Source organism: Mobula birostris, chromosome 4, assembly GCF_030028105.1.
Source record: "Mobula birostris isolate sMobBir1 chromosome 4, sMobBir1.hap1, whole genome shotgun sequence".
NCBI lineage: Eukaryota > Metazoa > Chordata > Chondrichthyes > Myliobatiformes > Myliobatidae > Mobula > Mobula birostris.
Window position 1 is genome coordinate 52,287,827 of NC_092373.1, and position 23,780 is coordinate 52,311,606.

General features: G+C 36.9%; 1 protein-coding gene across 8 annotated transcripts in view; it reads right to left on the reverse strand.

The window, feature by feature from the left end:
* LOC140196330 (inactive N-acetylated-alpha-linked acidic dipeptidase-like protein 2) overlaps positions 1-23,780 on the reverse strand; it is a 993,804-nt gene that overhangs the window by 788,003 nt on the left and 182,021 nt on the right. For all 8 annotated transcript variants that reach the window (XM_072255337.1, XM_072255335.1, XM_072255333.1 and 5 more), the window contains one exon: positions 11,513-11,602. Coding sequence is in view for 4 of the 8 variants with exons in the window: in XM_072255333.1 (XP_072111434.1) it covers positions 11,513-11,602 (90 nt within the window). In the remaining 4 variants the exon portion in view is untranslated. The remainder of the gene's footprint in view (positions 1-11,512; positions 11,603-23,780) is intronic.

The following is a 23,780-nucleotide window of genomic DNA, read 5'->3' on the forward strand; positions in this document are numbered from 1 at the left end:
AGCACACTAGCACAAGTATGACAACACCCCTACTTCCTTAGATGCCTGCGAAGATTTGGCATGACATCTAAAACTTCGACAAACTTCTACAGATGTGTAGTGGAGTATACTGACTGGCTTTATCACAGCCTGGAAAGGAAATGCCCTTGCCTGGAATGCCCTCGAACGGAAATCCTACAAAAAGTTGTGGATATGGCCCAGTCCATCACAAGTAAAGCCCTCTCCACCATTGAGCACATCTACACAAAATGCTGTGGCAGGAAAGCAGCATCCATCATCAGGGACCCCACCAGCCAAGTCATGCTCTGTGGCTGCCTCAGGGCTCACACCAACAGGTTCAGGAACAGTTATTACCCTTCAAGCATCAGGCTCTTCAACTAAAGAGGATGACTTCTCTTATCCCATCACTGAAATGTTCCCACAACCTGTGGACTCACTTTTAAGAACACTTCATCTCATGTTCTCAATATTTATTGTGTATTTGTTTATTAATTATTATTTTGTATTTGCAGAGTTTGTTGTCTTTTGCACACTAGTTGAGCTCCCAGTTGGTGCGATCTTTCATTGATTCTATTGAGTTATTATTTTATTTTAAATTTATTGAGCCCGCAAGAAAATGAATCTCAAGTTTGTATATGGTGACAAATATGTACTTTGAGAATAAACTTACTTTGAACCTCTATCAAGTCACCTTTTATCCTCCTTCACTCCAAACAGATAAGTCCTAGTTTGCTTAACCTATCCTCAAAAGACAAGCTCTCCAATCCAGTCAGATCTCCTCTGCACCATCTGTTCCTCCACCTGGTAAGAAACCTGTCATTAACCCTGCACTTGACAGGTCTCAAACACCTTTGGATCTCTGGCTGGGGTTAATAAATGAGAGGACTGATTAACTGCAGGCAAAGTGTGATCATTTGCAAGATGCCAAGCTGTAACTAGGATGTACCCTAAGGATTAGTCCTGGAAATTCAGCCATTTATTATCTATAGTAATGACTTGAAGATAAAGCAAATGTACATGATTAAACACAGAACTCAAAACAGTACAGTACAAGAGCAGGCCCTTTGGCCCACAGTGTCTATGAAGCCATATATTTGCTTAAGGTCTGCATCCCTCCATCCCCTGTCTTTTGTATGGATGGAACCTCCACTAACTCAACTACCAGAGATGCCCTGAGTGAAAGGAAGTAATGACATGGGGCAAATAATATCTGCTGGACCCTTTTGAAGTTAAATTAGATCTTACTAAAATCCTTCCATGCTGCTTTATATATACATGATATATCATTATATTTCCCAAGCCATAAAACTTCTGAATAAGACTCTGTGGCCATTTTGAGCGTTCGGGGGTGACAAGAGTCACAAGATGTTGAAGGAGAATGTTAAATAAGTACTTATTTAATGTTTTAGAGAAATTTAACTTTGGTATTAATTTTAATAAGTGGATTAGAATGATATATAAAAGTCTTATTGCCACTGTTACTAATAATTGCAGATCCCCTTTTTTTTCGACTTTCACAGGGTATGAGACTAGGATGTCCGTTAAGTCCTTTGTTACTTAATTTGATGTTGGAACCTTTGGGTATTGCACTTCGTGAAGCTAAAGATATTCAAGGAATTTCCATAAATGGGACTATTCATAAGATTTCCCTTCATGCTGATGATCTCTTAGTTTATGTTTCGAACCCTGAAGAATCCACTCCGAGTTTATTGAAATTATTAAGTGAATTTGGAGAGTTTTCAGGATATAAATTAAACCTGTATAAAAGTGAATTATTTCCTCTAAATGATTCTGCTTCTATATATGATGACATTCCTTTTAAAGTTACGGATTCTTTCAAATATTTAAGTATTATAATCACTAAAAATTATGGAGACCTTTATAGAGCTAATTTAGTTCCCTTAGTGGATCTTTTTAAAAATTTTTCAAAATTATAAACTCAATAACAAAGTTGGTACAAAGAGATTGGAAAAATGTTCATCAGCATATATAAAATGAATTTTAAGTAACAGATATAAAAGACTTCCAAACTCATAATGAGATTAAACATTAAAAAAATAAAAAGAAAAAAAATATATAAACAAAAAAAAACTCCAAAAGAAAAAGAAAAGAAAATCCCAAGGAAAAAAAAAACAAAACAGGGCTAGACCAACAGCATGTATCGGACACGTTCAATAATGTCGTTAACTCCGCTCCTCTCATCATATAACTTAAGTTTAGAAAAAGGATTTGGAAAGGTCAGATTACATCATATGAAAATGTTGCATAAAAGGTTTCCAAGATTCTTCAAATTTAACTGAAGGGTCAAAAATATCACTTCTAATTTTTTCTAAATTTAAACTTAATATGGTTTGAGAAAACCATTGGAATGTAGTTGGAGGATTAGTTTCCTTCCAGTTCAACAAAATAGATCTTCTCGCCATTAAAGTAACAAAAGCTATCATTCAACAGGCTGAAGAAGATAAAGATCTATGTTCTACCATTGGCAATCCAAAGATTGCCGTAATAGGATGGGGTTTTAAATCGAAGCATAGAACTGTTGAAATAATATCAAAAATGTCTTTCCAATATTTTTCCAAAAGAGGACAGGACCAAAACATACGAGTTAAAGAAGCCACTTCAGAATGACATCTATCACAAGTAGGGTTTATATGGGAATAAAAACGAGCTAATTTATCTTTGGACATATGAGCTCTATGTGCTACTTTAAATTGTATTAAAGTACGTTTAGCACGTATAGAAGAAGTACTCACTAAATGAAAAATTTTATCCCATTTCTCTGCAGGTAGAGAAAGTTGAAGTTCCCTTTCCCATTCATTTTTAATTTTATCAGATATATCTGGCTGTAATTTCATAATTATATCATAAATTATTGTTGTTAATCCCTTCCGCAAAGGAGTAAAACCTAAAATTTTATCAAGAGTGCCAGAAGGATTGGAAGTGGGAAAGGTAGGCAACGTAATATTTTAAAAATTTCTTACTTGTAAGTATCTAAAATAATGGGATCTAGGCAAATCAAATTTCTCAGATAACTGCTCAAAAGACATAAAGCAGTTATCCAAAAATAAATCATGAAAACATATTATGCCTTTCGTTTTCCATATCAAAAAGTCTTGGTCCATTACCGAAGGTTTGAAAAAAAAATTAGATATAATAGCACTTGATAACATGAATTCATTCAGGCCAAAAAATTTACGAAATTGAAACCATATTCGCAATGTATGTTTAACTATAGGGTTGAAAATTTGTTTATTCAATTTAGATAGTGCAAAAGGCAATGAAGTTCCTAAAATGGAGGCTAAAGAAAACCCTTGTGCAGAATGGCCTTCAAGGTTTACCCAATGTGGGCTTGGAGTTATATTCCAATCTTGTGTCCAAAATATTAATTATCGGATATTAATTGCCCAGTAGTAAAATCTGAGGACAGGCAATGCCAAACCACCCTCTTTCTTAGATTTCTGTAAGTATTTTTTACTTAATCTGGGATTTCTATTTTGCCATATATAAGAAGAAATTTTAGAGTCAATAATATCAGAAAAAGATTTAGGAATAAAAATCAGTATCGCTTGAAATAAATGTAAAAATTTAAGTAAAATAATCATTTTAAAAGCATTAATACGGCCAATCAATGATAGAGACAAAGGGGACCATTTAGTAATCAGTTGTTTAACCTGATTAATTAATGGTAAAAGGTTGAAATTGAATAGATCCTTGTCTCTTAGTAATCATAAAATCCCTTAGTAGTTTAAACTAAGTAGTTTTTTGATCAGGTTGATTCTATTATTTCATCTTTCGTTTGGAATAATAAAAGACCAAGAATTGGAAAATATCATTTACAAAAATTAAAAAAGGATGGAGGTCTTGCTCTGTCTAATTTAAGAATGTATTATTGAGCGGTTAATATACGATATGCGTGTTCTTGGTTATATTACACTGATAAAAATGAACGACCACAATAGGTTGATCTGGAATTGAAAGCTGTGAAACAATTTTACTTAACTTCGTTATTAGGAGCCTCTTTACCTGTAAAGCTAGCCAAAATTTCTATTCTAAATTTATATCCTATGATTCAGCAGTCATTACGAATTTGGTATCAGTTTTGTAATTTTTTTAATCTTAAAAATTTAACTTTCTTAGTTTAATTTATCAAAACTATTTATTTAAACCTTCACTTAGTGATCCTACCTTTCCTATTTGAAGGAATAAAGGAATTTATTCCTTTATGGATCTGTTTCAAGATGGCCAATTGATGTCCTTTGAGAAATTAGCAACTAAATATTCTCTCTCATACTCACACTTCTTGCAATATCTTCAGGTCAGACATTTCTTACAAGAATATTTAAGTAATTTTGCATATATACAAGATTCTGACCTGTTGGGCATTATTTTAAAAATGAATCCTTTAGTGAAAGGTTTCACTGGGAAAATTTATAATTCACTATTACAACAGGATAATTATCCTTAAGATTAAGCAAGATTGGGAAAGAGAGCTTAAATATGACCTTGATAAGAGGATTAGTTGCAAATTTTGAAGTTGGTTAACTCTTCTTCAATTTGTGCCAGTCACTCTCTAATTCAATTTAAAATTGTACATCGTTATTATTTGACAAAGGAGAGACTGTCTAAAATATTTCCTAATGTTAATAGTCAGTGCGATAGATGTAAAACTGAGACAGCTACGTTGACACATATGTTCTGGTCGTGTTCCGTATTGAAACAGTTTTGGAAATCAATTTTTTCTACAATTTCTAAAGCTTTAAAGATTAATTTACAACCTAATAAATTGACAGTTTTGTTCGGTATAATCCCTCAATATATTCATGGTATTTCCATATCAGACCAACATGTAATCGCATTTGTAACATGACTGGCCAGAAGGGCTATTTTATTAAAATGGAAAGATGCTTCTGCTCCCACCTTGATACAATGGTTCCCTCAGGTGATGTTATGTCTTAGATTGGAGAAAAGCAGAAGTCGAACTTTTGATCCTCGATTTGACTTTGAGAAAAGGTGGGGATCTTTTGCCCGCTACTATCATTTGCTTTGAGTTAATTAAGATGGTCCCCTTCTGATTCTTGGGTAAATGGATTTGGTTGGCAGGTTGATGTCTTTCTTTTATGGAAACTTGTATAGCTCTTGGTTTGTGCTCCAAATGGGTTGTTTTTTTTTTGTTAGTAGCGTTTTTTTGTTTTAGTTAGTAGGGTTTCTTTTTTCTTTCTTTTTTCCAAAAAATATAGCTTTAACATTTTGTTTTTTCTTATTATTATTGATATATTGTTTAGCTTGGTTGACAGTTTAACTCTTATTATACATATTGATATGTTGACTTGATTAAGTTTTTTTTGTTGTTGATTTTCAATAATAATTAATAAAAAGATTTAAAAATGAAAATGAAGGAAAAACTGTTGCTTTGGTCAAACCACAGTGCATTAATTTAGTCACATCATTGTAGGACCTGCCATCTTCTAAATGGCTAGTCTTAACAAGAGCCCACATTCTTGCAGTTGCTGTCAACATTTACACTGACTCTCATTATGCGTTCAGACTAGACATGGGTTTCTCACCTCAATATGTACCTTGACAAAACATGGTGAACCACAAATCTTTTTACCACTATTGAACTACCTTCTGCAATTGCTATTATAAAATCTGCAGCTCATACTAATGGGAATGATGAAATTACAAAAGGTAACACACAGATTGACTCCACTGCCAGGGCAGTAACAGGAGATCCATGTGATGCCCCAGTATGCTCAGACTGCCAAATCTACCACAAATTCTATTAATGAACTTATATAAGTACTATGTGATGCATCAGAGGCAAAAGAGACTTCTTGGATGAAAACATACTGTGTGCAAGACCATCAATGATGGGTTATAATCAAAAATAAGTGGGATGTGTCAAAATATAGCAGAAAAAGTGGTGGTGAAGTATATGAACTACAAGAACATAACCCCAGGAAAACACTGCCAGTTTCTGTCATTGCTGGGACCTCCTCATTGGAGTCCAATTATACATCTTCAAATAGACTTTATGCAGTTCCCTAAATGTTTTAGCTATGGACTTGTTATTGTATATTCGTTTTCTCAATGGGAAGAAGCCAATCTAACTCATAGCAATGATGCTGTAATTGTTCATAAACTTTTTATTATGGGAATCTATTCCCAGGTTTGGAATCCCAGAGAAGATCTCAAATGATAATGGTCCTCACTTCATGGGTAAAGCTTTGCAGTGTTAGCATCACTTTATCTGCCTGTATGACCTACAATCTATAGAGGCAGTAGAAAGACAAAATGGTGGCCCTGAAGAACTAGTTGGTTAAATTGTATCAGGAAACCAGACAAAAGTGGTGGACAGAGGCAATTCCACTGTCTCTCATGAGAATGCACTTTACTCCAAACTGTGTAACAGATGTATCTCTGCATGAGGGCATCCAATGCACTTGCTACTTCCCTATTGGTTAAACAAATGGCCATTGACAGGTGGCTGACAGAGTCAGCCGGTTACCCAATATGAAAACGGCACTCGCAAGCCTAGCTTCTGTACAGCCTTTCTCTTGCAGCCTGGGAGCCAAGGTCTCCAAGCATACCAAAAGAAGGTAAAGATTCAAACTAGGATTCTAGGGCAACACTTAATACTGGACAGGTCTTTTACTAATTTTCAACTTTAACAGAAAGATTAACACCTGAAATGTGTACGATCGATACTTAAATAGACAAATAATGGGATTCAGAAGTGCACAAAATTTCAATTGGATCAATATACGTCAATATTATGGGCTCCAATGCACAGTGGGGAAGGTGGAGACTAGGAGAGCTGCAGTGACAGGAGATTCACAAGATCAACAGGATATTCTGTGGCCAGGATCAAGATTCCGAGATGGCATGTTGCGTCCTGGGTGCCATTGTCATGGACATTGCCTTGAATAAAGATTGCAGAACAGTCTCAGAGATGGAGGGGAGGGTGAGCAGCCAGGGGCCAGAAGTGATGCAAGAGAAAAGAGAAGTGCAGTAAGCTGGGCAAACGGTACAAATGTTTATCTTACAAGTTTTTCTTATAATCGTAAGACCCTGTAGGATATTCATAATACAGAATGCAGTAAGTCTGGTTCAAACAGTAGAGGAGCTACATGGGCTTGGGTTATTGCCTGGACCGAGTCCTCCAGGCCTCATATCACAGTGCTACCTGTTACAATCATCCGAGAGGTGATGCCAGGAGCAGTGAGAGAGAGTGCACTGGAATCCGTGCTAGGTTAACAGACTAACTCCCGCAGGCTGCTTCTCCCATCAATACAGCTTTCCAATGTTCGCTCCCTGGAAAACAATCTGAATTACCTTCATCTGCAACTGGCCGAGCACGAGATGATAAACTGCTGCATGCTTATTCTTGCAGAAACATAGTTTCAGGACAACATCCCAATATTCTTTTGTGACTGTACTGTGCTCTACTATAATTATATATGCTGTATCTTATCTACGTGTGCTGTGTGTGATTATATGTACCATGTTTTGCATCTTAGCCCCAGGGGACTGTTTCATTTAGCTGTATACATGGAACAGAAAGCATAATCTCAAAAACAGAACGCAGTGGAGACAGAAACTAAGAGAAAAGGATGGAGTCCTTACAAGAGAAAGGATGGAACGAGGTGTAAACTAGATTCTCTTACACGCAGGTATGCAAAAAGGAATGTTAGCATTTAATGCAAAGGGGATGAAGTACGAGAATAAGGAAGTTGTGCTTCATCTCTGCTCGCAGTCATACCAGACCCCTGTAAAATATAACCAAAAGGAGTAACTTGGTGGGAGTCCAGATAAGATTCTCTAAATTGCTTCCTGGGATGAAGGGATTTTTACTCTGAGGAAATTTTAAGCAGAACGCAGGTATGAAAATTCTCTGGGTGTTCAGAAGAATAAGAGGTATCACTGAAACAGTTAAGATTCTGAGGGAGCTTGGCCATGTCATGCACGTAATCTTCAGGACTTTCGTACAGCAGCATGAAGAATAGAGAGCAACAAGCCGGAACAGCACTGAATTCAACATCACAATAATATGTATCACAGTGTACACTAAATGGGATTATTTGGTATTTTTTAGAAACTCAGCCAAGCTTAAATATTACATGTAACAATATTAACAGTTTGGGCTGTGAAACTGTACAGGAGCCCGGCTGCAGAAACAAGCCAAAAATACATCATAATAAATTCTTCAACACTACTAAATAGTCACTAATTTCACACCTGAAATTTGGTTTTCAGTCTTGAATTGGTAATCAAATTTCAAAGTAAATTCATTACCAAAGTACATAGACGTCACCACATACAAACCCGAGATTCATCTTCTTGTGGGCATGCACAGTAAATAGAAAAAAACAAGCAAAATAATAACAAATAAATAAACAATAAATATTGAGAACATGAAATGAAGAGTCCTTGAAAGGACATGAAATGAAGAGTCCATAAGCTGTTGGAACAATTCTGTTGAGTGAAGGTATCCCCCCCCCCCCCCCCCCGGATCAACAGCATGATGATTGAGGGGTAATAACTACCTCCACAGTTCCTTAAGTATGCACAATTCCTGGTCTCCTCTATTTTTGGGAAAGAAACTGACTGATGGCTACCTAAACCTTTTCTTCCCCCACAATTCTGACATTTCCTTGACATGTGCAGTTTTGAACTTACAGTCTTGGATTTCTGCCTCATCTCTTGCCCTTGAAAGGTGAAAGACAGTTTTGATTACAATTCTTAGACAAGGACTAAAACAAAACATTAATATGGATACCCACATGGAAACAGTTCAGAGTTCCCTTTATTATTAGAGATGAACTGTCTATGCATAATCATTTACACTGACATTGTCAACCTACATATAACAAAATTAGTTGAAAAAGGTGGATCTATGAATTGATAAAAAATACAATGCACAAACTAAAATATTGCTTATAGTATGGGAAAACATTGTTCAAAGTACAGGAAAGAAGTATCAGTAAAAGGAATACATTTTTTCCCTGAGCAAATGACTTTACAATTAAGTATCCCCATGTTAGCTCTTACACTCTAATCCAGGCAACATCCAGGTAAACCTCTTTTGCACCTTTTCCACATCTTTACAATAATGGAGTAAATGGAACGGCGTTCAGTTCTCTAGAAGTAGTCTGACTAAAGTTTTACATAGCTGCAGTATGACTTCCTTACTCTTATAATTAACACCCTACCAATGAAGGCAAGCAGGCCATATGCCTTGTTTACCATCTTATCCACCTGCACAACCATTTTTAGAACTAAGGATTTGGACCCCAAGAACTTTCTATATGTCAATCCTGTTTAAGGCCATTAATCACATACGTTCTCCTTTCATTTGACCTCTCAAATTTCAAAACCTATTTGCTCTATCTGCTGCTTCCTTGCCCATATTTGTAACTGATTTATATCCCACTTAATTCTTTGATAGTCCCGTTCAACAACCTTATCATCTACACAGCATTTTCACTGAAGTCATTGATATATATTTGGGCTATGTTTTACCTGCAGTTTCTCCCAAATTTAGAAATGCTTTCATTTTGAAAACTGCCTTGTAAAAATGTTTCATTTTCAAAGCTGGGTTAGAACCGAGGCATGGAGAAATAATTTTGCATTGAGGTTTTAAATATTCAGAAAGGTGTAGATCACAATTATTTAGTACATTGAAAATGATGGATAGATTATTTCTGGGTGCTGAGAGATACAGGTAACAGGCAGGAAAATCGAGGCATACTGTTATGTATATTTGAAGGATGCTTGGGTCATTCCTACTATTAAAATCAACTATTTATCAAGTGCTGAATAAATAAGAAATATTATAATTTTAAAAAGACAATAAATGTTTAAGAATGTTTAATATTAAAAAGCATAACAAATGCCAAGTTGGCCTTCCCTATGTTCACAGGGTCAATAACCCTACCCCACCTTAAGAAAGCTAAGAACACAAGATATGATCTGCATCCTGACCGTATAAGCGCTGCAATGCTTTTTGTTTGGGCCTGACAGCTAGTCCAACTGGCAGAACAGGAATTTAAATATCCCAAAGTTCAAAAGTTTAAAATACATTTATTATCAAAGTATATATATATTATACATACTAAGATTCGTCTCCTTACAGGCAGCCACAAAACAAGAAACCCGAAGACAGCCCATTAAAAAAAAGACCAACAGCACCCAAATCATGCAAACAATAAAAGCGAGCAAGCAGCATTCCGAAGGAAAGTGAGTCCATGGGCACGAAGCCCAGGGCAGCCAGAGCAGACCCACAGCCTCAGCTTCAGTTTATCACATAGCGGAGCAAAACGTTGCAGACAAGAAGCCCGGAGCAGGGCAAACGTCACAGAGCAGAGAGCAGAAATGGCCCAATCCCCTGTCCTTTCAAAATATCTGGTGTTTAAATTGTCCAAACATTGAGTTGTTCCACGCTCTAAGACCCAGGCCCTGGTGCTTCAATGTACTTTGGGCCTGAACCTCGGCACCACATTTCGGCCTGCACCCGACATTTCCAAATTGGCCCGGCCTTTAGTTTGATCGGACTCACTAATCAGTTGAGGTGGACGGGCTCCAAAATTCCTCCTCCTCCTCCGATTTTTCTCTGCTTTGTACAGTCCCAGTATATGACATCTTGGACTCCTACATTTGAATGAGCATGTACAGATGTCTAGGACATGCTGAGGCACGATTCGTGGGGAGCCAACTGTCCCCTGAAGAGCTATGCAATGTCAGTCACCTTAATTTGATGCAGTAACTCTGGTACAAATATTCAAATGTTGATTACATGCAAATGTTCAAACTAAATTTGATTACACCTTCTATTATTATTCTACTATCATAATCACAATAAATATCACATTAAAATACTCAAGCCAAATGTCAGCTGGCAGCTTGATTGGTGAGAGGAAATCTAGATGAATCATGATTATCTGCTCAAATTACATTAAGGCGGCAACACACATTTTCAAAATATAATGCTTCTCAATATCAATCACAATTTATATGCGAGAGGATACAATAATCCAGTAGAACACACTGACAAAAGTAAATGCCACAGATTAAAACATTGAGATTTATATAACTGAAATGTAATCCATTTGCAAGAACAAAAAGCATGTTAAATACAAATATGAGTTAGCTAAGTCATGTGAGAATACTAGCAGGCTTTGTTAACAATATATGGACCAATAGGTGTAGACTATTATATGATAATGTATAGTAGTAGGGTAAGTCGTGTAACCCATATAGAATACTCCCTGTCAAACAAATTCTCCAGTACAGCTGACATCAACAAACTTCAGCGGTATATGAATAAGCAGACTAATAATCTGAAGTCTTCTATTTCAACATTGCTGTTTAGAAACACTTATGCAGGATATAAATCCAGAATATTCATTTTAATAACCATTTTCCAATATCACATGTGTGTATATGTAACAAACACAATGGGTTAATTTAATACTCCATTAGAATATGGTTAAAAATCAAAATCAGATCTTACTTCCAATAAGTTTCTTTTCACTTTTAACTCCTTCAGTTGTTCTCTTCAGTGCAGTGACGTTAACATGATTCCCATCATTAACATTTGACTCTAAAGAAAGAAAAACGAGCAAACAAATTACAATGGCAAGATAGAACAAATGGAACATAGATAAGATATTGCAATTCTGAATATAGTCCCATTGAAGGACAAGTTCTGCATGACCTCCCAGGCCAACCCTTCAATCCTTCATTAATGCCTGAGATAGACTGAAAATAGTAAGTGCTGCATCACCAGGGCTTCGAGTGATGTGTTGCTGACAGCCCATGTGTAAACTGCAAACCGTAGCTGCTAAGGCTCTAAATCTCTGTTCTGACTAGCTTGCAATCAGTTGCCACACAAAGAAATCCATGGACTAAACTGCAACTGCCCTACTGCTTCAGTTTTTTATACTTTCAGTGAAATTTGCACATTGTGATGTTCATCACCATCTCTGAAATGAATCCAAGAGCATTTTCAATTAGAAATATGCATTAAAAACTTGACCAAAATTTTGACTGGAAAATTACAAGAAACTGAAGGAAATACAAGTAACAGTACCAAATTACATATTTATATGATTTAATGTTACTTGCAATAAGCAAATTCCTTCAACCTACTCCATAAAACCACTCACTGTTGCAATATTATTTTATGTTGCTCCTATCATTTCACCATCTACACTTAAAATTACTCTTTTTTGCATGCTGTTGCAAAAATAAACATTAAAATCAGAAAGCTCTCTCTCTTTTAGCCTCCAGTATTTTCCCTTAATGACATTATTCATTTATGTTTTTTCAAACCACAGGGAACATCACTGCCAAATCTGATTCTCATGTTATTTAATAAAAACAAACATGCCTTTAAAGCAGACTTTAGTTAGGTAGTGGTCTAAAACATCAACACTAATTAACTTTGTTTCACCCTAACACAAGACTACTTACGTCAAATTTACTTGACATCATCTTACTGGGAACTTAATACTTTCCAAGGCATTGAAACATGCAGTGCCACAGGGTATATTATTCCTCCAGTTAAAGGTGAATGCTATTACATTTCATCCCTCAATGAAAATTAAATTATTCTTTTAAATAAAATTTTAAAATCCCATTTTAGTACTACCTGTTTATAATGTGGTAACATTATAAACATCAACAAATCACTGAACAAAGTTCTTACAAGCTCAAGAGAAAAAACATGTTTTAAACAAATTAAACTTAATGTTTTCCTTTTCTTTAACGTTATTTCCTCCTTTGACAAACAAATTTAGACCTCATCACTGCAATTTGATTCAATCTACTTGTAATGACACTACCCAATTCAAAAATAGTGGCTTCCAGTTAATTGGGTCATCGGTTAATCGGAGCAGCTGCTTATTTGGGACAACTCTTAAGAACAAAACTATCTGAGAAAAGAGCCGGGATTCCCTTCATTTATTTGGAGACTATTCCACTTAATTATGGCAGCAGACTATTGGCGACAGCTTCTAACTAGCGTCAGGTGCATGCACTTGTGTGGCCATAAGACACTACACCATACCTGGAGTAAACAGTTTTTAAATAGCGTCAGTTGCATATACTTGTGTTCAACAGCAGTGATCTTTCTCAATTACAGTTGACAAGAAATAAGTAGTAGTACAATTCAGACAATTGGAATTCTGCAGATGCTGGAAGTTCAAGAGACACACAAAGTTGCTGGTGAATGCAGCAGCCCAGGCAGAATCTCTAGGAAGAGGTACAGTCAACGTTTCAGGCCGAGACTCTTCGTCAGGACTCCTCGTCAGTACAATTCAGAACAGTTTTGCTCATCACAGTTTCAAGCATTCAGACTTGGAGATGCCATAAATGGCTGGAAGTGAAAATGAAACAACTTCACTTTTTCAACAAGTTAGGAACTATGAAAACTTCGAAGGTATCCAACAATTATCTTGAATGTTACAATAAAATAAGGGTTTGGATGATGCAATTGTCGATAGCATTGTATGAAGGTGATCCATTATCTACACTAGGTATTTGTACTGATTTTGTTAATTTGCACTCAATCAAATGAACGTGGCAGATGAATTCCTCGAACGATAACTACGTATTAGGAACAAACACATAGTTTTATAGTACTATAGTACTATTGATAGTGTCTATTTTTTCTGTATTTCATTTAAATATCTAATTTGTTACTCAGTTAAATGGTAGTTTGTCTTTTTTTTATACCTTTTTAACTATTTCTATGAAACCTCAGCTATCTGGGACAGCTGCTTAATTGGGCCAAATTGTATTGGTCCCAATATATCCCAATTAACCAGAATCGACTGTATTTTTTTAAATCCCAATATTCATTGCTCTTATTTCCTCATTTTCAGGATACGGGTTTCATTGGCAAGGCTTGCATTTATTAACCTGATTTCACTGCACTTGGGAAGTTGGTGGCAAGCTATGTTATTCAACACTGCGAGGCATTGGCAGGTATACTGTCTCAACATGGCAATGGTTGCAAGTAAGGATATTATACAATTTGAACCAGAGCCCTCAGGTGGTGGTTTTTCCAGATGCTTGTTTCCCTTTTCCATCCTGGTGAGAGGTTGCAGGTTTGTGAAATACCAAATAAACTCTTTCTTGGGCTTCCAGCCAGATACAAGTATTGATTTTATCCAACATTTCGATGCAAACACTGTCACCTTCATCAGGGATATTAACTGGACATGTCTAATCTGGTGGTACTTATAACCCCCAGATTGGTAGTTGTCATCCAAGAAGCTTTGAGCGGCGGTTATGGAATGGGAGACACGACGAAATCCATCAGGAAGAGAAATTCTGAGGCATGCAGGGTTTGAGATTTTTTTGATAACATTCCGACATCAGAGGTTTAAAAGTCAGTCGCTCTTTCATCACTACGGGACTATAATCTTGAACTATTCTGAAAGAATGTTGACGATAATTGATCATCCCTTGCCGACAAGCAGTCTGGAGAAGCTGTTCTTTAACATTAACGTAATGGAAACGAAGAATAATTGGTCTCTGTTTTGATTTGGCGGATGCCGACTCTGGCCGCGATATACGATGGGCGTGGTCGAGTAATGGAGGTTCGTTGGGAAAAACTGAGCTGAACATATCCTTTAAAAGTTGAGCAAAGAATACTGAAGGGTCTCCATCCTCAACATCCTCGGGTAGACCAATTATACGTAAGTTCTGTCTTCTCGATCGACGACTTTGGATTAAAATGTTGCAGTTGTTTAATGGTCGAAGCTAAATTCTGCTCTAAGTTCTCGACTCTTGAATCCGTCTTCTGAGATTTAATATCCAGTTCAGAGATTTTACTTCGATGTTTTTGAACTTGACAATACAGGGATTTCAAAGTTTCCGTGATTGATTTTAAATCTTCATTAAGACTTTGACGTTGTTATTCAAATTTATCAGATAAACTTTCAGACAGATTTTGACGTTGTTCCTCGAACTTTTCCTCTAGAAACTTCATCATAGCATCATAGGGTAGCTCTGTTTGTTTAGAGTCACCTTTTCTTTTTCCTCCGTTCCAGTCGGAATCTTTCCCGTCTTTGGCTTTGGATCTTGTACTCATTTCTTTAAATTCCAGAGTTGCAATTCAAGAAAAAATTAGTAAGATAAAATAAATCTTCTGGTGTGGGTAAAAATTGGTTAGATAAGGGAGATTATAGGTTTAAAAAAAAAGATAACGGGAATGGAGCGAAGCCAGAAGTGACCTCACTCCATGAGCGCTCCCTGCAGAAGAAATCCTCCAATGCATTCAATATCTTGTTCTTAGATGTTTGATCACTTTGAATAACATTTATAAGAAATAAAAGTAGGCTTTCTAATGCAACAAAATCTTTATGTTGTCACTCCATTTATTAGAAAACCATTTTCGTGATTATAAGGGTATTCATTTTGGCTAATCAATTCGGAACTTGTGCACAACTCCTTATTGCTTTAATGTTTCTTACATAACACAAGCCAACACAAATAACTCCATGTTATAGGAGGGAGAAAGAAAATTTCTGCTCACCTCATTCATTCAATATGATCACAGCTGAGGTTTTTTTCACTTCAGCAACATTCTCATGTACTAAAACAATATTCCTCAATCCCTTAATACCCAAAATCTCATCTCCATCTAAAGTATTTCTGTCTTAAGCAGATAAAGTTGAGGTCCATGTTTATGTGATTCACTAATACAGAAACTGGCAATTTTGGGTTTAACATTGAGATCATGGTCTTATGAGATGCTCTATAAGCACACAAATATGAAGCCTTTTAGACCACAAGACCATGATGTTAAACCTTACTTCTAATTATCCCCCATTACCTGATGCAAGAACGCACAGTACTACAGAAGATAAAGCAACTGCTTCTTTACTAGTAGCTCGCTACTGGAGAGAGAGCACTTAGACACACACAAGGGCCCATACCAGTGGTCTCTCTCCAAGCACACAGATACAGAGTCTTTTTATACCCTTTTTGTCACATAGCAGGAAACAATTTTTTTTTTGGTTACCCCCATAGTCACATGCCCAGCAACAGTAGTATTTTAAGACAAAGACCTCTTGGTTGCCTTAATAGGCCAAAGGTCATCAACCACATACATAACCATATAACAATTACAGCTGTGCACAATGAAGCAGTTTCTCATTTTTTTTTTTTTTTTTAGACAGTTTTGCCACAGCTGGCAGGTGAAACAAGGATAGCAAGGTCATATTGAACCTTTGTCCAAGTTAAGAGTATTTATAGAACTAGCTTATGAGACAAAGACAGAAAAGCAGGACCCAATTCACAAAACATAACTTCTGCAAAATCGTCAGTCTGAAAGCAACACAGGCAGACCACCCAGACAGAAGTCCGAGCAACCCCTCCTCACAAGGGTCCAAAAACCACCCCCCAACCCCTTCAACCCTTCAACATCTCAATGAGACACCGGAGCAGAATTAAATCATTTGGCCCATCAAGTCCACTCTGCTACTCAATCATGGTTGATTAATTTTCCCTCTCAACTCCATCCCCCTTCTCTCCATAACTAAACAAGGCTGTACAAAGAAGTTGTTGATTGTTCATCCACCAAAGATGGATACTTCAGTATAGAACTATTTTGTGGTTGGTTTTATCTTACATCCACAAAGTTGCAAAGATAAATAGAGAGATTCATAACTGTTTCCTGCTAATACAAGTGTATTTGGGCTTATTTGTCATCTCTGAACTTGTGTCATTGCTGAACCAATTTTTTTGTCCTGGAGATTACATAGACATATAATTCTATCTGTATTCTTCATGCATTGAAAATAATCTAGACACTGTCAATGACCTTAAGAAAATTTCATTCATTTTCCCCATGTCAGACATAGCTTCTCTTGGAGAGTAAATTCACAGAATCATTCATCACTGCCTAACACAGTAATACTAATCAAACTTTTCCCCCCTTCAAGCAAAATTAAACTCAGCAGGGAATCAAAATAAGAATAACTAGAATAGCCATTGGCTTCATGTCTCCCCTACATGCCTCTTATTGACATTAATGGAGAGGAGAATCAGACCAAATGGAAGCTGAATTGTTTAAGCAAGTTTTATCCAAATATATCAATTATATAACATACATGAAACATACTTTATTTCCCTATTACATTTCTAATAAAGATTGTTTGTACTGGTTTCAAAACATTAATTCTAAGCTTTACTGCTATTGCTGAAACTTGTAAAATGATCTACCTTTATTCTATCCCCTGTCAAACAAAGCTTCAGAGATAAAATACAACATGAACATGAATCAGTTCAACTGGAGCAACATTCAAGAATATGAAACCAGTGGCCTCCAGACATGCAGCAGTCAATCACAAATACAGCCTCTGCAGAATATGAAATACAAGCAAACCATTCAAGTTCCACATTAATTATGTTAACAAAAACTTGTATTTAAACAATGCAATTTAAGTAGTTATTTTCCCAGTGAGGGCTTTTGCACAACTGTTACCGAGCAAAATGTGACTCAAGGGACAGAAAAAGAAATCATGGATCTTAATTAAAGTGGCAGGTTTTAAGTGTTTTTTTTCTCTAAAGAAAGAGAGGTGTTTAAGATAGGAATTCCAGACCTGGGGCCTTGGAAAATCAGAAGCACAGATGGCACGAACACAGCAGTGAATAAAACAGGAGATACAGTACTTATTGGCAAGAATTATAAGAATGAAAACATATTAGATCATTAAAGGGCTAAAGTAATTACAGAGATAAAAAAAAAAGTCTATGATAATTTAAAAATTGAAAACAGGAGCAAACATAGTTCAACAATCATAATGGAGTAGTGGTAGTGAGTGGGAGCCAAGTCCAGGCAGGGGCAGCAGTGCTTTGTCCAACTCAGGGTTATTGAGGCCAGCCACGAATGCAAAGGAATAGTTACCTCTAAGATGCAAAAATGAAGACTTCAGCTGCATGTCACCTGAACTAGGGGAAGAACTGCTGTTATAGAAGTCACTGATCTGAGTAATGGAACAAATTAGTGGTCCAAGGTTTTCCTCATGTCAAATTTTGGCACTAAAACTGCAAAGAGTTATGTTCCATTTCCAACAGGAATGCAAAAAGGAAAATAGAGATGGGGTACCACTGCTGGTTAAAGATAGTAAAACAACAGTGAGGAATAAAATTAGCTTAGATGAGGTGGAATATATATAGGTAAATCTAAGTAATAGCTCAGAGCATAAAACTCTAGTGGGTGATGTGTACAGACCCTCAAAGGTAGTGGTGATATAAGGAATGGCATTAAACAGGAAATTAGAGGTGTGAGACCATAATAAAATATAGAAGCAGAATTAGACCATCTGGCCTATTGAGTCTGCTCTGCCATTCAATCATGGCTGATCATTTTTCTCTATCTCCTCCTCAACCCCAGTTCCCGGCCTTCTCCCTGTAACCTTTGATGCCATGTCCAATCAAGAACCTTTCAACCTCCACCTTAAATACACCCAACGACCTGGCCTCCACAGCTGCATGTGGCAAAAAATTCCACAAATTCACCACCCTTCAGTATTAGTTTGATGGTGACCTTAAAATCACCACAGATCCCAACAGATCCATCCTTCTTAGTTACTGTCACCACTGGCATTTGCCCCACAGGCTCCATTCAGCCTTGGAAAGAATTCCTTTAGCCTTCATGCGATCTAGCTCAATGGCTACTTTATCACAGACAGTATAAGGAACCGAATGGACTTTGTAAAACTTGGGATTGGCATTTTCACTTAACACTATTTTACCCTTTGTATGTTCGAGTTTTATAATGCTATCCTTCATTGGCATCATCTTGTACCTTTCTTAGTTCACATGTTGCATGCAAATAGTGGATAGATCTCCAATCAAGTTGCAATTGTCTCAGTCAATCATGCCCCTATAATGCTGGACCTTCTGTTTTTAGCACATACAAGCCCAATGTCACTTGTTGCTTTTCACTGTTAACGAATGTCATTCCAACAGGAAGTGTCTTTTCTCCAGTGTAAGTTCTTAGCTGGATATCTGCAGGCTTCAGTTCAGTATTGCTGAAATGCCGTTCAAACTCATTTTGTGGAATGACTGAAACAATTGAACCAGTGTCCAATTCCATTTTTATTAATTTGCTATTCACTTCTGACGTAAGGCAGATGGTTTGTCTATTGTTAGTTTTCACATTGTAAATCTCAAGGCTTCTCAGTCCTGCGGCACTCTCATCAGATTTTTCATCAAATGCATGCAGATTAGTGCTGTCTTTGAAAAATTGAAAATATGACTTTTTAATCATTTTATCTTCTTTGTGCAGTCCATTTATTTTTGTCAGCCCAACATGCTCTTTGTGTCCTGCTTTGTTGCATTTCATGCAAGTTTCAAATTTTAACCTGCATTAATCTGGTGTATGGGAGCCCCTGCCACAACAGTAGCACAATTTGTTCAGCCAGGCAAGCCTCTAGATACTGAAATTTTATTCATATTCACTTTCATTCTTAACTGGAACTCAATTGCCTTTCTATCTGCTGTTTCCATTGATACAGCAATTTCAACTGGTCTTTTAAACATGCATTGTGCTTTGGTTCTGAGCCATTTTTGAATGCTTTATTGTATTGCACTCAAAACACTGGTATTTGTTTCTTATCGGTTACTTCATTTGCTTCAAAATACTACTTAATTTGTTCAGTATTCATCATCCAGTTATCTGTTGTGCCATCGATTGCAACCATCTCTCCAATGTAGTCAGCCATTTCTTTTTTTTTTATAAACTTATGGTTATCAGCCAATACTCTGTTTATGAACCTGTGACTGTACCTTGTTTATTAATTTCATATGTTTTTAGTCTTGTTTTTTTTAAACTTGACAGTCCCTGTCCCATTCTGAACAGATACCGTGTTGTTTTTTTTTAAAAACTCAACTGTTTCTCTCCCCTTCTAAAAAAAAGACACGTTGCACTTTTTTTTTTCCAGACTCAAATATTTCTCTCTCCCTCCAAAGGAAAACGTGATGCACTTCAACAGGTAGACTATCATCTCAGTTTGATTTTAAAACTACCTTATCTCCACTATTCTAATTTGTAACCCCAGAAGCTAATTGAGAGGTGCTCGTCTACTTCATTTTATTTTTGTGTAGCGCTCACATAAGACGTAGTAGCATAACAATGTATGCCATTCATGTACTTCTTATCAATAGCCCATAATGACTCATGAAAACAAAGAATGCTTAATCAAACAATACTTTTGGAATATTACTCAAATGTTTCTAAAATATTAAATATACTACAGTATCAACTACATTTTGTAGCTTTTTCCATTCAAAGGCATTGGTGCTTCGATACCAGGCTGTGATACAACCAGTAAGAATACTTGCCACTTCACATCTATACAAGTTTGTCAAGGTTTTAAATGACAAACTTCAAAAAAAAAAGTAGAGGTGCTGCCATGCCTTCTTCTAATGGCACTAATATGCTGGTCGCAGGACAGAGCCACAGAACTAATAATACCAAGGAATTTAAAGTTGCTGACACTCTCCACCACCAATCCTCAAATAAGAATTGGTTCATAGAGTTCCAGTTCCTTCCTCCTGCGGTCAATAACCAGCTATTGGTTTGCTGATGCTGAGCGAGAGGTCCTTTATGTGGCAATATTCAAGCAGATTTTCAGTCTCCCTCCTATATGCTGATTCATCACTACCTCTGATTCAGCCAACAACGGTGATGTCATCAGCAAACTTAAATATTGCCATTCAATCTAAACTTGGCTTCAAAGTCATGTATAAAGCAAGTAGATCAGGGAACTAAGCACACAGCCTTATGGTACACCTACAGTAATTGTTGAGGATATGTTATTGCCAGTCCAAACAGACTGGGGTTTGCAAGTGAGGAAACTATGGATTTCATTGCACAAAGAGTTATCAAGGTCTCAGAGCTTATTAACTAGTATCAAGGGGCTGTTAGTGTTGAATGCTGAGTTGTAGGCAATGAGGAGCATCTTGATGAATGCATCTTGCCTGGCCAGATGTTCCAGCACTGAGTGAAGAGGCAATAAAATTGCTGTTGACCCGTTGTGACGGTAGGCAAATTGGAGCAGATCCAAGTCACTTCTCAGTCAGAAGTTGATATGTTTCATGGCCAACCCCTCAGAGCACTTCACCACAGCAGACATACAGTAAATGCCATTGGATGATAGTCATTGAGGCAAGTTACCACATTCTTTTTTTGGCACTGGTATAATTGAAGTCTACTTGAAACAGCTGGGTATCTCAGACTACCAAAGTGAAAGGTTAAAGATGTCAGTAAACACTCCAGCCAGTTGATTAGCACAAGCTAGAGAGGGTGCAGAAACGATTCACAGGAAAGTTGCATGGACAAGATGTTGGATAACCTGAGACTGCGTTCCCAGGAACGAAGAAGACCAAGTAGTAACCTTCCATGAGTTTGTAATCTTATAATGGGCAAAGACCCAGCAGCTACTCACAGTCTTTTTCCAAGCGTAAGGAAGTCCAGAGAGCATAGGTTTAAGGAGAGAGAAGAAAGATGTACATGAACCTAAAAGACATGTTTTCCCCACACAGAAGGTAGTGGGTACATGGAACCTGCTATGAGAGGTTGTGGTCTGGACAGTACAATTACAAAACTTGAAAGCATTTGGACAGGTTCATGAATGGGAAAAAATTTGATTGATGCCAGCTCAATTCTCCACCTCCTTTTATTTTTGACGTTTTTCAAGATTTTGCTAAGAAAGGGCTGGAATCACTAGATGAAAAAGTGAGCAGACAGAAGTGCTCCATTCTTCCCAATATTTAATTGGATGAAATTGCAACTAATTTTGTTCTGCCTAGTCTGTCTTTTGTTGTTCTTCCTCTCTCGCCTTGTGCTAGATTGAGCGGCAAACTTGCCATTTCTTTAGCATTTGTCTGTTTCTTTTTTTAAGAGGCCAAGTCACTCGCTGGACGCTGAACTCAGCAAAGATGGAAAGCCTGCAAGGAGTCGGCCAGATTTGAACCTGGGACCACTCACCTCGAAGTGCGGTGCGGATGCCCCTACACCAGCAGCCATCGCCTGGCCTGTGCAAAACTGCTACTTTTGCCTAGTTGTATCAACCCAGACCTGAACCATAGGCCTCTATACCCGTCCCATCCATGTACTTAGCCAAACTTCTCTTAAATAATGCAATCACTCTCACATCCTGCACTTCCACTGCCAGCTTGTTCCACACTCACACCATCCTGAGTCAAGGAGAACCCTCAGATTCTCCTTAAATATCTCACCTTTCACCCTTAACCTATGATCTCTAGTTCTAGTCCATATGTATTTACTCTATTGATATGCCTAACATTTTTACACCAATTTCAAATCTTCCCTCATTCTCCTTCATTCCGGGAAATAAAATCCTAACCTATTCAACATTTCCCTATAACTCAGATACTTAACTCCTGGTAAGTCCTGTCTATATCCTTATAAATTTTCTCTTTGAAAATTTAAAGATAGTTATAAACATCAGCAGAGGTCACATCACGTGATCTGCACTTTGACACTGTGGTGACAAAATCTAAAAACATGTAGGCAGGAAATAAGTGGGCCAAGGACAGATATTTGGGGTCAAGAATTAATGGTACAGAAACACAATTAAGTTATTTTTGGGGATTTCATAGTCATTTTAAAACTGGATAAAAACTTGTCAAGCACACTTTTCCATCATCAGCACAACATTCATTCAAATATAGTTTATTTGCAAATAAAGGCAGTATATCATGTAGAGTCATCATGTTCTTGCATTGGACAAGATTGATTCAACCTGTGCAATCCTCTGTGCTAACATCACTCAGATAAGGTTCTCAGATCATTTATCTAGCTACTGGATACCAAAGGACATGATTCTAGTCAAGATACTGACCAATACTGCATTCACACAAAAGCTAGGGTGCTACCAGAAGCATCATCGAGCAAACATTTAATAAGCTTTGGTGACATTTCCACTGCCTAGATAGATCAAGGGCCTTTACTATACAGCCTTGATTTTGCTTCCAGAGAATCATTGTCAGCCTTACTGTCACCATTGAAATGTTGTTCTTAGTGGGACATGACAATCTCATTCTCACTTCACTACAAATATTAACACCAATGCCACATCTAAATACAAAAAGGTTACTTTTCTGACTATTCCATTTTGTGTAAATATCACATATATCAAGAAAACTTCATAATCACCCAAGCAAATTAACAGTAGTATTTTTTTCCATTGTCATAGTGTTTCTTTGATGTGTAGTTCCACAGACTTCAACCTGTGAATGGTGACTACTCTCCATAGTATGCAATTCAGACAGCCATAGTGAGCAACCTTAACCTGTTCAAGGTTCACCCGTTGTCTGCATTATTTCAATGTCACATTGAGCAATTTTCTCTAGCTGCCAACGTTGTGCAGACATTGATATTAGTAATAGTATGATATTCCAAAAGCATATTAATGCACAAATATGCTTTTAGGTACATTGTCAAGAGCCCAAAACTCGAGGTGAAACTGGATGCTGCATTGACTTGAAACACTGAATCTGTTTCTCCACTGAAGCTCTCTGACGTAACAAATTATTGTAGAACTTTAAATTTGAGTTTTTGATCTTCAGCATCTGAAATTCTTTGCTTCAATATCACTGGATTTATAGATTTGGAGGACATCAGAAAAATATGCCAATTTAGGGAAAACTCATTACATGTATGGAAATCAGAAAAAAGGGAGCAAAAAGCATTAAGATATGATTTGGGATTCCTCAAATAAACATGCAGACAGAGC